The sequence below is a fragment of the Aquarana catesbeiana genome, linkage group LG05 (genome assembly GCF_042186555.1).
Source record: "Aquarana catesbeiana isolate 2022-GZ linkage group LG05, ASM4218655v1, whole genome shotgun sequence".
NCBI classification, from domain to species: Eukaryota; Metazoa; Chordata; class Amphibia; order Anura; family Ranidae; genus Aquarana; species Aquarana catesbeiana.
In genome coordinates, this window is record NC_133328.1 from 302,391,802 (window position 1) to 302,405,252 (window position 13,451).

The following is a 13,451-nucleotide window of genomic DNA, read 5'->3' on the forward strand; positions in this document are numbered from 1 at the left end:
GAAGATTGCCAAGACCCTGAAACTGAGCTGCAGTAGGGTGGCCAAGAGCATACAGCGGTTTAACAGGACAGATTCCACTCAGAACAGGCCTCACCATGGTCGACCAAAGAAGTTAAGTGCACGTGCTCAGCGTCATATATAGAGGTTGTCTTTGGGAGACAGACGTATGAGTGCTGCCAGGATAGGGTTGATTTACTAAGGGCAAATAGACTGTGCACTTTGCAAAGTGCAGTTGCCCTCTGCAAGTGCAGTTGCTCCAGAGCTTGGTAAACGAGGCAAAGCTTCATCTTGCAAAGAATACCCAATCACATGCAAGGAAAAAAAAAAAACTGTGTTTTTTTCTGCACATGATTGGATGATGGCAGTCAGCAGAGCTTTTGCTTATTTACAAAGCTCTGGAGCAACTGCACTTGCAGAGCGCAACTGCACTTTGCAAAGTGCACAGTCTATTTGCCTTTAGTAAATCCACCCTTATGCCTGAGATTTTCATTAGACGGTGATTATGTGCCGAGTATAATTGTATAATAGGACAAAGTGATTTAACTGAAAATAACTAGTGTACTGTACTTGCTAATAAGTAAGAGTTGGCAATGTTTATGACTGCTGCTCTTCCAAAGTTATATTAAGAAAATTCATGCTTACCTACAAAAGTTAACAACAACACTTTTAGCCCTGGTTCACATTGATGCTACTTTGAAAGTAGCATGATTTCAAAGTTAGGTCAGAGCGATTTCAGGTGCTACTTGGCTGACATCTGTGCCACTTCATGCACAGATGTCTATGCAAGTCACACCAGAAATCGCAAAAAATGGTGCAGGAACCATTTTTCAAATCGGTGCGGCACCGCAAAGTTGGAGTTGCACTGATTTGAACGGTTCCATTGCCGACAATAGGGTGCGGCTTGTTATGCGATTTGGAACTGTCAAATCGCATGACAAGTCGCACCAGTGTGAACGGGGGCTAAAAGAATGACCTTAATTGTGGGAAATGTCCTAATTTACGATAAGCAATTCAGACTGGTTCCCGCTTGTTCCTCAGGCCACTGAGTGGAGTGTAATTGCTTCCAACTCATCCCCATTTTGCTTTCTACCACAAATGACCTTCTTTTAGGTCTGATGATTGATTGATCTGAATTCATAAAATTGTTATTTAACCGTTAAATGTGTTTATATTGCTACTAATTTGATAGGCACATGTCCTTTATGCATATAGTCAAGTTAATGGAATCTCTCCTGAAAAGAAGGATCTTTGATCACTTAAAAATACACAACTTGCTGGACCCAAAGCAGCATGGCTTTACTGAGGGCAGATCATGTCAGACTAATCTAAATTTAATTTTTTGACTATATTACCAATGTTTTGGACTAGGGTGGTACTGCTGTGGACAAAGCATATCTTGGTTTCAGCAAGGCATTTCATACAGTTCCACATAATGAACTAATACAAAAGTTGTACAAGCCAGGACTTAACCCTTGTGTGGTTCAGTGGTTATGAAGTTGGCTAAAGGATAGATACCAGAGTGTTGTTGTAAATGGGGTTCACTCAGAACAGAGACCAGTCACTAGTGGTGTGCCACAAGGCTCTGTACTGGGTCCTGTTCTATTTAATCTATATGTAAGTGATATCACTAAAGGTTTGTTGTGCAAGGTATGTCTTTTTGCTGATGACACAAAGGTGTGTAACAGGGTTGATATCCCTGGATGTATCTGTTATATAGAACATGATTTGGTGTTGTTGGAAGATTGATCAAAGCAGTGGAAACTGCAGCTTAATGTTTCTGAATGTAAAATAATGCACCTCGGGAAAAAGAAACCCCTGAGAGTGTACAACATTGGGGGTACAGTGTTGGTCAGCACTACAGAGAAAAAAGATTTGGGAGTACTTATTTCAGATGACGATAAATTAGCAAACACTGTTCCCAGGCAGTGGGAAAAGTGAATAGAATAATAGGATGCATCACTAGAGGGATCACCAGCAGGAGGAAGAAGGTCCTGATTCCCTTACATAGATCTTTAGTGAGACCTCATTTAGAATACTGTGTCCAGTTCTGGAGACCTTACTTACAGAAAGATATTAATAAAATAGAACAAATCCAGAGATGGGTAGCAAAAATGGTGAAAGGTCTAGGGGATAAAACATATCAAGAGCAACTTCAGGAACTTAGTATGTACAGTCTGGAGGAAAGAATGGAAAGGGGAGACATGAGTGAAAACTTTAAATACAACAAGGGGGTTATTAAGGTTCAGGAGGGCAGTTTTTATAAAATGAAACCAAAATCAAACTAAACTAGTCCAAGTAAATCAAAACTATCAAACTATCAAACTAGTACAAGTAAAGGCGCAAAAATCTAAGACAATATTTATCCTATGGCAGTTTGTGCATACAACAAGGTCCAAAGTCACTGTAGTAGTTTTGAGGGAAAGTCCACAGATAAGATGGAACTTGTTAAATTAGTATAGGGGGAGAAGGAGGGGAGAGGGGGAGAGGAAGGAAAAAAAGGTGGGGATAATCCACTCTCAGGGCTGCCATCACTGGGGAACAGAGACCATGTTCCCAAAAACACTGGAAAGAAAAGAGAAGTAGAGGAGGCGCCTCTGGGTGCAGATTTTTAACAAATTTAATATGCAGTAAAATTTTCCATATATTCAACTCATATTTTGGCAGTAAAAAGGAGGCATTGGGTAATATCCCAAGGATATGGGTCTGTCCTCAGTGGAGTCAATCCCTTGGGCCCGTCTGTGTCCTCTCTATGGTGCTATCTCGTTTGCAGCTGGATGATGTTCTGCCGACTGTGGTGGAGTCTCTCGGCTGCGCTGAAGACCTCATAATCAAAACCGCTGATAAAGGGGAAGGTATTGTACTCCAAAACAAGTCGGACTGTATCAGAGAGGCGGACAGACTTCTGTCTGATCAAGCTACATACATCAAGTTAAAAAGTGATCCCACCACTGAATTTGCCAAGGAAGCAGAGCTTTTGATCTCAACCGCCTTAACAGATGGTATAATTTCCAAAACAGAGAGCTAATTTCTATGAAAATCCTTTTATTCCATACCATACTTTTATCATTTGCCCAAGATCCACAAAGACCCCCAGCACCCCCCTGGCAGACCAATCGCAGCCTCCATGAATAGCGTCACTTCTGGCTTCAGCTTATATATAGAACAATTTCTACAGCCAATAGTCCGTCATCTCCAGTCCAAACATCCGTGATGGCACACATCTAATGAAACTCTTGTTACCCTACAAATGGGAACCAACCTACATCTGACTGTCATTGGACGTCAGTTCACTATACACTTCCATCCCTCACACATTTGGTATCATGGCATTAGAACATTTTCTGGCCAAGAACCCTCTCATCAACCCCCGTCAAGCATCCTTCCTCATAGAAGCAACCAAATTTTGTCTTATACACAATTATTTCACCTTCAACGGGGACTTCTATCTACAGAAACAGGGCACAGCCATGGGCACGAATTTTGCTCCCTCATATGCTAATCTGGCTATGGGGCTTTGGGAGAACCAGTACATCTACCACAATAACCCCTTCTCTGCCAACATTGTATTCTTTGGAAGATACATTGATGACCTCATCATCATTTGGGATGGCACCCCTGAACTTATCATCTCGTTTGTCAAACATTGCAATGACAACATATATGGTCTATCCTTTACTCATGAAAGCAACTCTACCTCTTTATCCTTTCTGGACCTAGAACTAGGACATGAGGGACAAGAATTCTATGCCAAGAACCACACAAAACCAACGGCTGGTAATTCATACCTACATTTTAAGAGCTGTCACCACCCGAAATGGATGAAGAATATTCCGAAAGGACAATTTTGTCGTCTCAGACAAAACTGCACCAGAGACACAGACTATACTGAACTCAGTGTCCCCCTTAAAAACAAATTCCTCGACAAACAATATCATGAAAGCCTGGTAGATGAAGCATACCACCTATATCTCCATGGGAAACCCTCCAAAACAAACCAATCCAAACAAGATTGCTCTAGCAGGTTCATCACCACCTTTCACTCTAAGTACAAGAAAATGGAAAAAATACTGTCTGGCACTGGAACATCCTACTACAAGACCCTCACCTAAAAACTATTCTTCCACCAAATCCGAGAGTCATATACCGTAAAGCTCCCAACCTCAAGAACAAAATTGCCCCCAGCAAAAGAAAACCTACTGTTGACCCACCTCCTATACCCATCCTGATACCGATAGTAGGGATGTATAAGTGTCGCAAAGCGCTCTGAAAGACCTGCAAATTTGTAGAGCACGGCCAAAAAACCTTCTCCACCAAAGGAAAGACTTACCCACTAAAGGAATTTTACAACTGTTCCTCTGAATACGTTGTATATGTGCTCACCTGCCCATGCAACTTAATTTACGTGGGTAGAACCATCAGACCACTCAGACAATGTTTTGGAGAACACAGAAGGTTTATTGAGGGTGGTAGACACTCACAGTGTTCCCAAACACTTTGCCATGGCCCACCAAGGATCCACCAAGGGCCTGAATGTCTGCGTAATAGAACAATCCCGAGATCTCTTCCGACAGCTGAATGATTTAAGAAGTTATGCGCTAGAGAAACTTACTGGATCTACTGTTTGGACGCCCTCTCACCAGGGGGTATCAATGAGTGTACAGAAATAGCCACCATCCTTTAATTGCCTTTATCTCCTGTCCTGAACTAAAATCCCCCCCTTACATAAAAAATATAAATAATAAATATACAAATAATTTATAGATCATTTTACATCATTTGTCCTAGAGTACTATTCCATGGTACCATCTAATAATTATCCATGAATAATTTACAGATAATTTTACATCATTTGTCCTAGAGTACTATTCCATTGTACCATCTAATAATTATCCGTTCTCATTTTCTCCTCTTATAGTTTGTCCTTCTCATCCACATCCTTCCCTTAATTTCACGGGAGGTGGTGGGTACCCGTGAGTGTGGTTCCCCCTTCCCCCCCCCCTCTGGTGTTTCCTATATGTACATACCTGGCTCCTTGTATAAAGTATAAAGTATAAAATATCTCATGTACGGGACTGTGTGCGGATACATGTTAGCACATGCACTGCTATTGCCCCATGCACACCATTACTATTTAAATGCACCTATTACTCCATACATATCATGACCATTTAGACATGTCTTTTCTGTATGAAGATGCATGCTTGCATCTGCACACAGTCCCCCCTTTTTTACATGCAGCCTTATGTCCTTTACCCCTGATTTTTGTCCTTGTTTTTGCTTCTGTTTTTAAATGTATTTAATTTTTTTGTCCGTTTTTAATCTGTGATTAAATGTGTATATAATGTGTATATAATTTTAAACGTATATGTAACTTTTAAATGTGCACATCCATGCTCCTTATGTCCCGTCTGTCCATCATCCAGTATCCATCCGCACCCTCATGTGCCATCCACTCACGGCGCTCCATATTATAACCACCCCCACCTTTATCACTAACTGGCCAATGACTGTCCTATAGCTTGAGAAAGGAGCGCGGCTGTGTTAGTCATCCACAGCCTGCATGCTCGTGAAATGCATCGCAGATTAGTGACGTCATTCCCCTCCCGCCTGAACACTTCCCGGCGTCTCAAACCTCGTGCTGGCGATCGGTTCTACAGCGGCCGACCGAGCACCCTCCAGTGGCACCTGAAGCACAGGACACACTGCGCAGCCGAGAGACTCCACCACAGCCGGCAGAACATCATCCAGCTGCACACGAAATAGCGCCATACAGAGGACACAGATGGGCCCAAGGGATTGACTCCACTGAGGACAGCCCCATGTGCTTGGGATATTATCCAATGCCTCCTTTTTACTGCCAAAATGTGAGTTGAATATATGGAAAATTTTACTGTATATTAAATTTGTTAAAAATCTGCACCCAGAGGCGCCTCCTTTACTTCTCTTTTCTTTCCAGTGAAACCAAAATCAAGAACACGGGGACATGACCTCAAATTAACTGGAGGAAAGATCAAGCTAATTTTAGAAAGTATTTTATTGAAAGGGTAGTTGATGATTGGAATAAACTTCCAGCAGAGGTAGTGAGATAGTCAATGGCAAATGGCTTCAAATATGGTTGGGACAAACATAGATCTAGGCTGGCCGATGCAAGCATACTGAGAGCCATGGATTTTACTATACATCGTGATGCCTGTATTGTACAATTACCTGTAAGTGGACTACAATAAATTACTGTTCTTTTACCTATGGGCTTCACTATCGCTGCCTTATTTCTTTCCATTTGGGTAATATCAAACTGGTGAACGGATATCATATCCACTCTGATCTTGGAGTTCGATGAGCTGGTGGCTATATGTGATTGGATGATTGGATCTTTTGCAGTTTACCTGCAGTATTTGGAGAGTGACACCCTGGCTTCCTGTGATTAATGATTATATGCTCATTTATCATTACCTTCTGGTAAGCAGATTGGATTCACTTGTGGTGTGGTGTGCTTTTCCATACACACTGAAGCTGGTAAAGGGTCCTTCATATTTTCTATCTCTTCACTGAAAGAACTGTCTAATGAATTCAAGCGCTGCATTTTGGACTTTTAAACATAGATCTATACTCAGACAAAAAAGTTAACGAAAAAAAAAAAAAATGGGCAGACTCTATGGACTACTCTGTCTTTTTCTGACGTCATTTTTCTTTGTTTCTATGTTTCTATATCTCCAGCTGTGTCATCAGGGAAGGGAAATGGGCAGAACTGTTGTTGCAACATATCCTATTCTCCTATTCAAATAATAAATAATCACATAGAATGCTTGTAATCTGAACATATTTTTAGCACCTGACATAGTTACGGTCTCTAAATCCTCATGTTACCATTCACAGTGGCAACAAATAGGATGAGCTGGTCAGCATATTCAGCTACTTTGCCTGGCGACGAAAACTACCACACTAAATATAGACTCCATGATCTGAAGCATTACCCCATGTAATCAGAGCCAGCACTGTCACATGCAACTATGCTTGAATCATTGTAAAGTACGGTAAGTGAAATGTGGAGTGGCGATGGCAAAGAAACCAAACAGTTGTGCAGGGCATTAATAAAATGCTACTAACATGTAATAAACTACTGTGATTACAGATTACACCCATAATTACCTTTCTGCTGTAAGAACTATTGATATGCTAATAACAAAGCAATAACTGATGTCATTACTATACAAGCAATGACAAGTTAATTATGTTTTCACATTTGAGAACTTATGGATGAAAAATGAACAACTGTCACAATGGAGGTGCTTTTTTGAGTTATAGCATACATTAAACGTTAAAGAATGGTCTGTAGATTTCTTAAATTGTATAAGAAAATAAAGACAAGAAGTAATAGTAGAATAGAAATATAGCTAATAGCAAATTAAAAAGACTAAAGGTTTTGTCTACAAAACTAAAAATAAACAGTACATAGGGGGTATGATTAAAACAATAAATCTATGACAAGGTTTTTTTCCAGCCTGCAGTAAAAAAAACAAAAGAGTTGATTTACTAAAGGCAAATACACTGTTCACTTTACAGGGGAAGTTTGAAAGGGAATTTTCCCCAGTGCTTAGCGAATGAGGTAAAGCTCTGATGACATCTTTCATTCAGTCATGTCCAAGCAAAAATTAGTTTTTTTATTTTACTTGCGCATGATTTTTTATTTTTTTTTTGTAAAGTGACATTTCACCACATTCACTAGTCTCTAGAAAAAACTCCCTTGCAAATTTCAATCTATCTGCCTTTAGTAAATCAACTCTAATAGGTAAAATATGGTTGGGTCCTACTGGTAACATAATATTTGCTGTAATACTTTTATAATCTGGACCTGATATAACTGAATAGATAGCACTCAAAATTACTGCAAGTGATAGGATGATACTTACCTGGAATATTACAACTCTAAATTTGTTCTTTCGCAGCATCTCTTCTTGCTTGGATTCTACCTTTAGCACTTGATCGCTCTGTCTATCTACTCGAGATCTTACATCTTTCACATTGGTGCTAACTTTGCGAGTCTTCTCCAGTAGTTTGTTTACTGTGTAGCTGGTATTGCTATGAGCCTGGGCTAGTTTCAGAAGGTCAATTTGAATGGTCTTGATGGCATTCTCCATTTCTCTGTGACGTTCTTCAATTCTCTTCTGGCTGGCTTGCACAGTATCCACAATTGTGGCAACTTTGTCAAGAACTGAAACAATAGTCAAGGAAGATTCATGATCTTCGTCATCTTCTGAGACAGTGGACAAACGGTTTAAATCAACTTTGTCTGAGGTTCTTTCATTGTGATCCATTTTTGTATGCCAAAGCTGCAGGAGCTTGAATCCCCTGGTTAGTGTTTAGGACTGTAGGCACAATTCTGGCATCAATGCAAACAGACAGCTGCCTCAGAAGACCTTCAACAAAAAATGGAAGGCTCCACCCTGAGGGGTTGGGAGGACATTTATATCTACTCATCATGCAAGCACTGAGAACTGTGGTCAACATGCCTTATGAAATACCAAGCCACTAAAATTAGGAAACATGCTCTGAGTAATAAATCCATGAAAGAAAATACTGTGGGATAGTCAACTCAGATATCCAGTTGCAGGCCATCTGTTGAATCAGAGTGAATGAACAGGTTACTAGCATTAGGTCGTGTAGTATACAAAAACACTACATGATTACTAAATGTACACTGCATATTTGCTTGCTGAGTGAAATGCACCGTCAAACACAGTCCCTTTCAAACATTTGTGATTCTGCACAGATATTTATGCCAATAAAAAAAGAAACTGAATGTAACAAGAGTTTATTTCTTTTGTATAACTCCCTAGCCACCTTAAAGGAGAAGTACGGCCAAAGCTCTTTTGGCCCTACTTTTCCTGTGGCTCACAGTAGTGCACCTAAGTCTGCACTCCTGTGACCCATATTCGCTGACAATGAGCTAAAGTCCAGTGGAAACTGATGTCACTCAGCCAGTCCAGACTTGGGAGGGATCCTGACTTTAATGTCGGGATCCACCCAGATGCCTGACCAGCAGATCCCGCACCCTCCACAATCCAGCGATCCAGTCAGCGCTAGAGGGGCAGAGCAGAGAGCTGGTGACTGACCAAGAACAGAAAGATCAGCGTTCTTTGAATGGTCATGTTTCTGTCTTGAAGACGGCAGGGGACAGATGCAGCATCAGACCGACGCTGCATCCACCTAAGTGAGTATGATTATTTATTTATTTTTTAAACCCCACATTTCTCTTTTAACATTTTTACCTCTTGCACCTATATACCCCTTATAGACAAGAGCAATTTTTTTTTAGCCTTGAGCCTTTTCATTTGCTACTAACTTTGCCAATACTTGTGATACTCATGAGTAAGGGAGTTTAAAGGTACAAGTTTTTCCCTGTATGCTGGGGACAGTTCCCGTTTTAAGGGGTGTGTCACTGGGCATTGTAGTTCCCCAGCTTTTTATACACCATGCTATCAATAAGGCTGCTAACTTGTGTCCTCACCCGCTGACCAACACAGTATTTTTTTATTCACTCTGCAAGGCATCCAACTTTTAAATCTCGATGCCCAGTGTTTTTTGTTCTTTACTTTGTTATCAGCAAGGCTGTTTGCTTCTCTCCTGGCCTGCCCACCACCATCAGTAGTAGCACAGAGTCGGAGGAATTTTTAAAGCACATCACAGAATTCCTTGAGGCAGATAAGCACTGACAGTGCCCCACTCTGCAGTGACCCTAGACTAGGGGTGAGCGGAAAGTTTATACTCACCTGATCTGCCAATCCTCTGGAAAACCCCAATCCCCCACTTCTATCAGTGGACTGCTCCTGCCGTCCCCACATTCAGAGTCAGTCTATGGGTGTAATGACATCAGGAACAGTCCACTGCCCAAGACCGCTAGACCAGGGGGGGGGGGGGGTTGCAGCAGGCACCGGTCTTGCTCTGGGTGGATTGGGTGGATTAGGTAAGTATATCGCCGCTCTGCAATCCCATAGACAAAAATGAGCAGTTAAAGGAGCTGTAAAGTCAGAAGGTTTTTTATCTTAATGCATTCTATGCATTAAGGTAAAAGGCCTTCTGTGTGCAGCAGCCGCCCCAGTACCCCCTAATGCCCATCTCTGTCCAGAGATGTCCACAAGTGTCTTGGCCGTCCGAGACTCTCCCTCCTGATTGGCTGAGACAGAGCAGTGGTGCCATTGGCTCCCGCTGCTGTCAATCAGAGTCATTCAGACAATCAGGAGAGAGAGGGAGCATTGCCAGGCAGCAGCTCCATGTCTGAATGGACACAGGAAGCTGTGACTCGGCTCGGTTGCCCCCATAACCCATAACAAGTTGCTTGCTGTGGGGGCACTCGACAGGATGTAGGGACCAGGAGCACAGAGAAGGGACCCGAGAAAGGGAGGATCGGGCTGCTCTGTGCAAATCCACTGCACAAAGGAGGTAAGTATAACATGTTTGTCATTTTTATTGAAAAAAAAATAGACTTTACAATCACTTTAACTCATGCAGTGCGGGCACAGCCCCACTGTATTGGGTAAAAAAAGTTTTTCCCGGAGTTCTGCTTTGAGTTCCAGGCACTGTTTATGTATGTACAGTGAACTGCAGTGCTTAGAGATGGACTTGGATACTCATCATCCATGTGTACAAGTTCTGGTATCTCAACACATACTGCTTCTGGCCCTCCGGTGCTATAAATGTAGAGACATTAATAAATGTTTAACACCCTAGTGCCCAACCTGCAACACTGTCAGAAACCATGAAATCAGACCGAGACAGAAGTACATTTAAATCACACTTGTTTAATAATAAAAGTAAAATGAACTAACGTAGTCAAAACATAAGTTCAGTAACCGGAACGGATAGTCAGCCAAGCCAGAAGTCAGGGATCAAAGTAATGGAACAGCAAGCAGGATCTGGAGCCAGAAGGGACGCCAGCAAAGCCAGTCTCTAAACAGGAACGCAGGAGATAGTTTCTTGTGATGTGACCAAGGCGAAGACAGAGCTCCTCTGGTCTGGACGGCTTAAGTAGGCAGGACTGACGAGCAGGATCATCAACAGCTGAGTAACTGCGGAGAGAGATGGGAACTGGCAATTAGCCAACAGCTGAGTGGCCAGCTCATAGAAGGAAGGGCTGAGCCCAGCTCTGACAAACACTCTGTGCAATTTTTATTCCTGACCCCTACACTTTGTGCATTACTTACTTCTGATCCCTGCACTCTATGGAGGGATTTTCTAGAACTGGAGAGTGCAAAATCTGGTGCAGTTCTGCATAGAAACCAATCAGCTTCTAGGTTTCATTGTCAAAACTTAATTAAACAAGCTGAAGTTAGAAGTGTATTGGTTACCATGCACATCTCTACCTCTATGTGTTGCTTACTCTCAACCCCATTTTCTATGTATTACTTACTCCTGCACTATATGCATTATGTACCTCTGACCCAGGTACTCTGTGCGTTACACACTCCTGGCCCTTGAACTTGTGCATTGCGCAATTCTGAACTCTGAACTCTGCACACTGTTCAATACTTATCGTGATCTCAGCACTTTGTGTATTATACACTCTTGATCCACAAATGAGTAGACTCAGGTTTTATTTAACGATATCCTTTTAAACCCTTCCCACTGTTACAGCAATTTGGCCACACCAATAATTCACTGTGGTGCACATAGCACCCGAACTCTAGTCTGCATACCTGAGGAATTTAGTCCGTATACCTTAAATGCCTGCCTCTTACTACAAAAGTCCATGAACAATTGTTCAGGAGGTGTTAAAAATGAAGGAGTAATAAATAATAAATGAATAAATATATATACAGTATCCCACAAAAGTGAGTACACTCCTCACATTTTTGTAAATATTTTATTATATCTTTTCATGTGACAACACTGAAGAAATTATACTTTGCTACAATGTAAAGTAGTGAATGTACAGCTTGTATAACAGTGTAAATTTGCTGTCCCCTCAAAATAACTCAACACACAGCCATTAATGTTTAAAACGCTGGCAACACAACTGAGTACACACCTAAGTGAAAATGTCCAAATTGGGCTCAAAGTGCCAATGTTTTGTGTGGCCACCATTATTTTCCAGCACTTCCTTACCCCTCTTGGGCATAGAGCTCACCAGAGCTTCACAGGTTGCCACTGGAGTCCTCTTCCATGACAACATCATGGAGCTGGTGGATGTTGGAGACCTTGCTCTCCTCCACCTTCCATTTGAGGATGCCCCACAGATGCTCAATAGGGTTTAGGTCTGGAGACATGCTTGGCCAGTCCATCACCTTTACCCTCAGCTTCTTTAGCAAGGCAGTGATCATCTTGGAGGAGTGTTTGGGGTTGTTATCATGTTGGAATACTGCCCTGCGGCCCAGTCTCCGAAGGGATCATGCTCTACTTCAGTATGTCACAGTACATGTTGGTATTCATGGTTCCCTCAATGATCTGTAGCTTCCCAGTGCCGGCAGCACTCATGCAGCCCCAGACCATGACACTTCCACCACCATGCTTAAATGTAGGCAAGACAAACTTGTCTTTGTACTCCTCACCTGGTTGCCGCCACACAAGCTTGACACCATCTGAACCAAATAAGTTTATCTTGGTCTCATCAGACCACAGGACATGATTCCAGTAATCCATAGCCTTAGTCTGCTTGTCTTCAGCAAACTTTGCGAGCTTTCTTGTGCATCATCTTTAGAGGCTTCCTGCTGGGACAATAGTCCCAGAATTAAGTGTGTGGTGTATGCAGTGTGTGGCGTATGGTCTGAGCACTGACAGGCTGACCCCCTCCACCCCTTCAACCTCTGCAGCAATGCTGGCAGCACTCATACGTCTATTTCCCAGAGACACCCTCTGGATATGACGCTGAGCACGTGCACCTAACTTCTTTGGTTGACCATGGTGAGGCCTGTTCTGAGTGGAACCTGTCCTGTTAAACCGCTGTATGGTCTTGGCCACTGTGCTGCGGCTCAGTTTCAGGGTCTTGGCAATCTTCTTATAGCCTAGGCCATCTTTATGTAGAGCAACAATTCTTTTTTTCAGATCCTCAGAGAGATCTTTGCCATGAGGTGCCATGTTGGACTTCCAGTGACCAGTATGAGAGAGTGAGAGTGATAACACCACATTTAACACACCTGCTCCCCATTCACACCTGAGACCTTGTAACACTAACGAGTCACATGACACTAGGGAGGGAAAATGGCTAATTGGGCCCAATTTGGACATTTTCACTTAGGGGTGTACTCACTTTTGTTGCCAGCGGTTTAGACATTAATGGCTGTGTGTTGAGTTATTTTGAGGGGACAGCAAATTTACACTGTTATACAAGCTGTACACGCACTACTTTACATTGTAGCAAAGTGAAATTTCTTTAGTGTTGTCACATGAAAATGTCCACCCCTTCAACCTCTGCAGCAATGCTGGCAGCACTCATACGTCTATTTCCCAGGGACAAC

At 42.2% G+C, this 13,451-nt stretch overlaps 1 protein-coding gene across 1 annotated transcript in view; it reads right to left on the minus strand.

Moving 5' to 3' along the window:
* CAVIN4 (caveolae associated protein 4) overlaps positions 1-8,463 on the minus strand; it is a 54,533-nt gene extending 46,070 nt beyond the window's left edge. The window contains exon 1 of the mRNA XM_073630824.1: positions 7,911-8,463. Within this exon, the coding sequence (XP_073486925.1) occupies positions 7,911-8,315 (405 nt within the window). The 5' untranslated portion in view covers positions 8,316-8,463. The remainder of the gene's footprint in view (positions 1-7,910) is intronic.
* Positions 8,464-13,451: the final 4,988 nt, after the last annotated feature.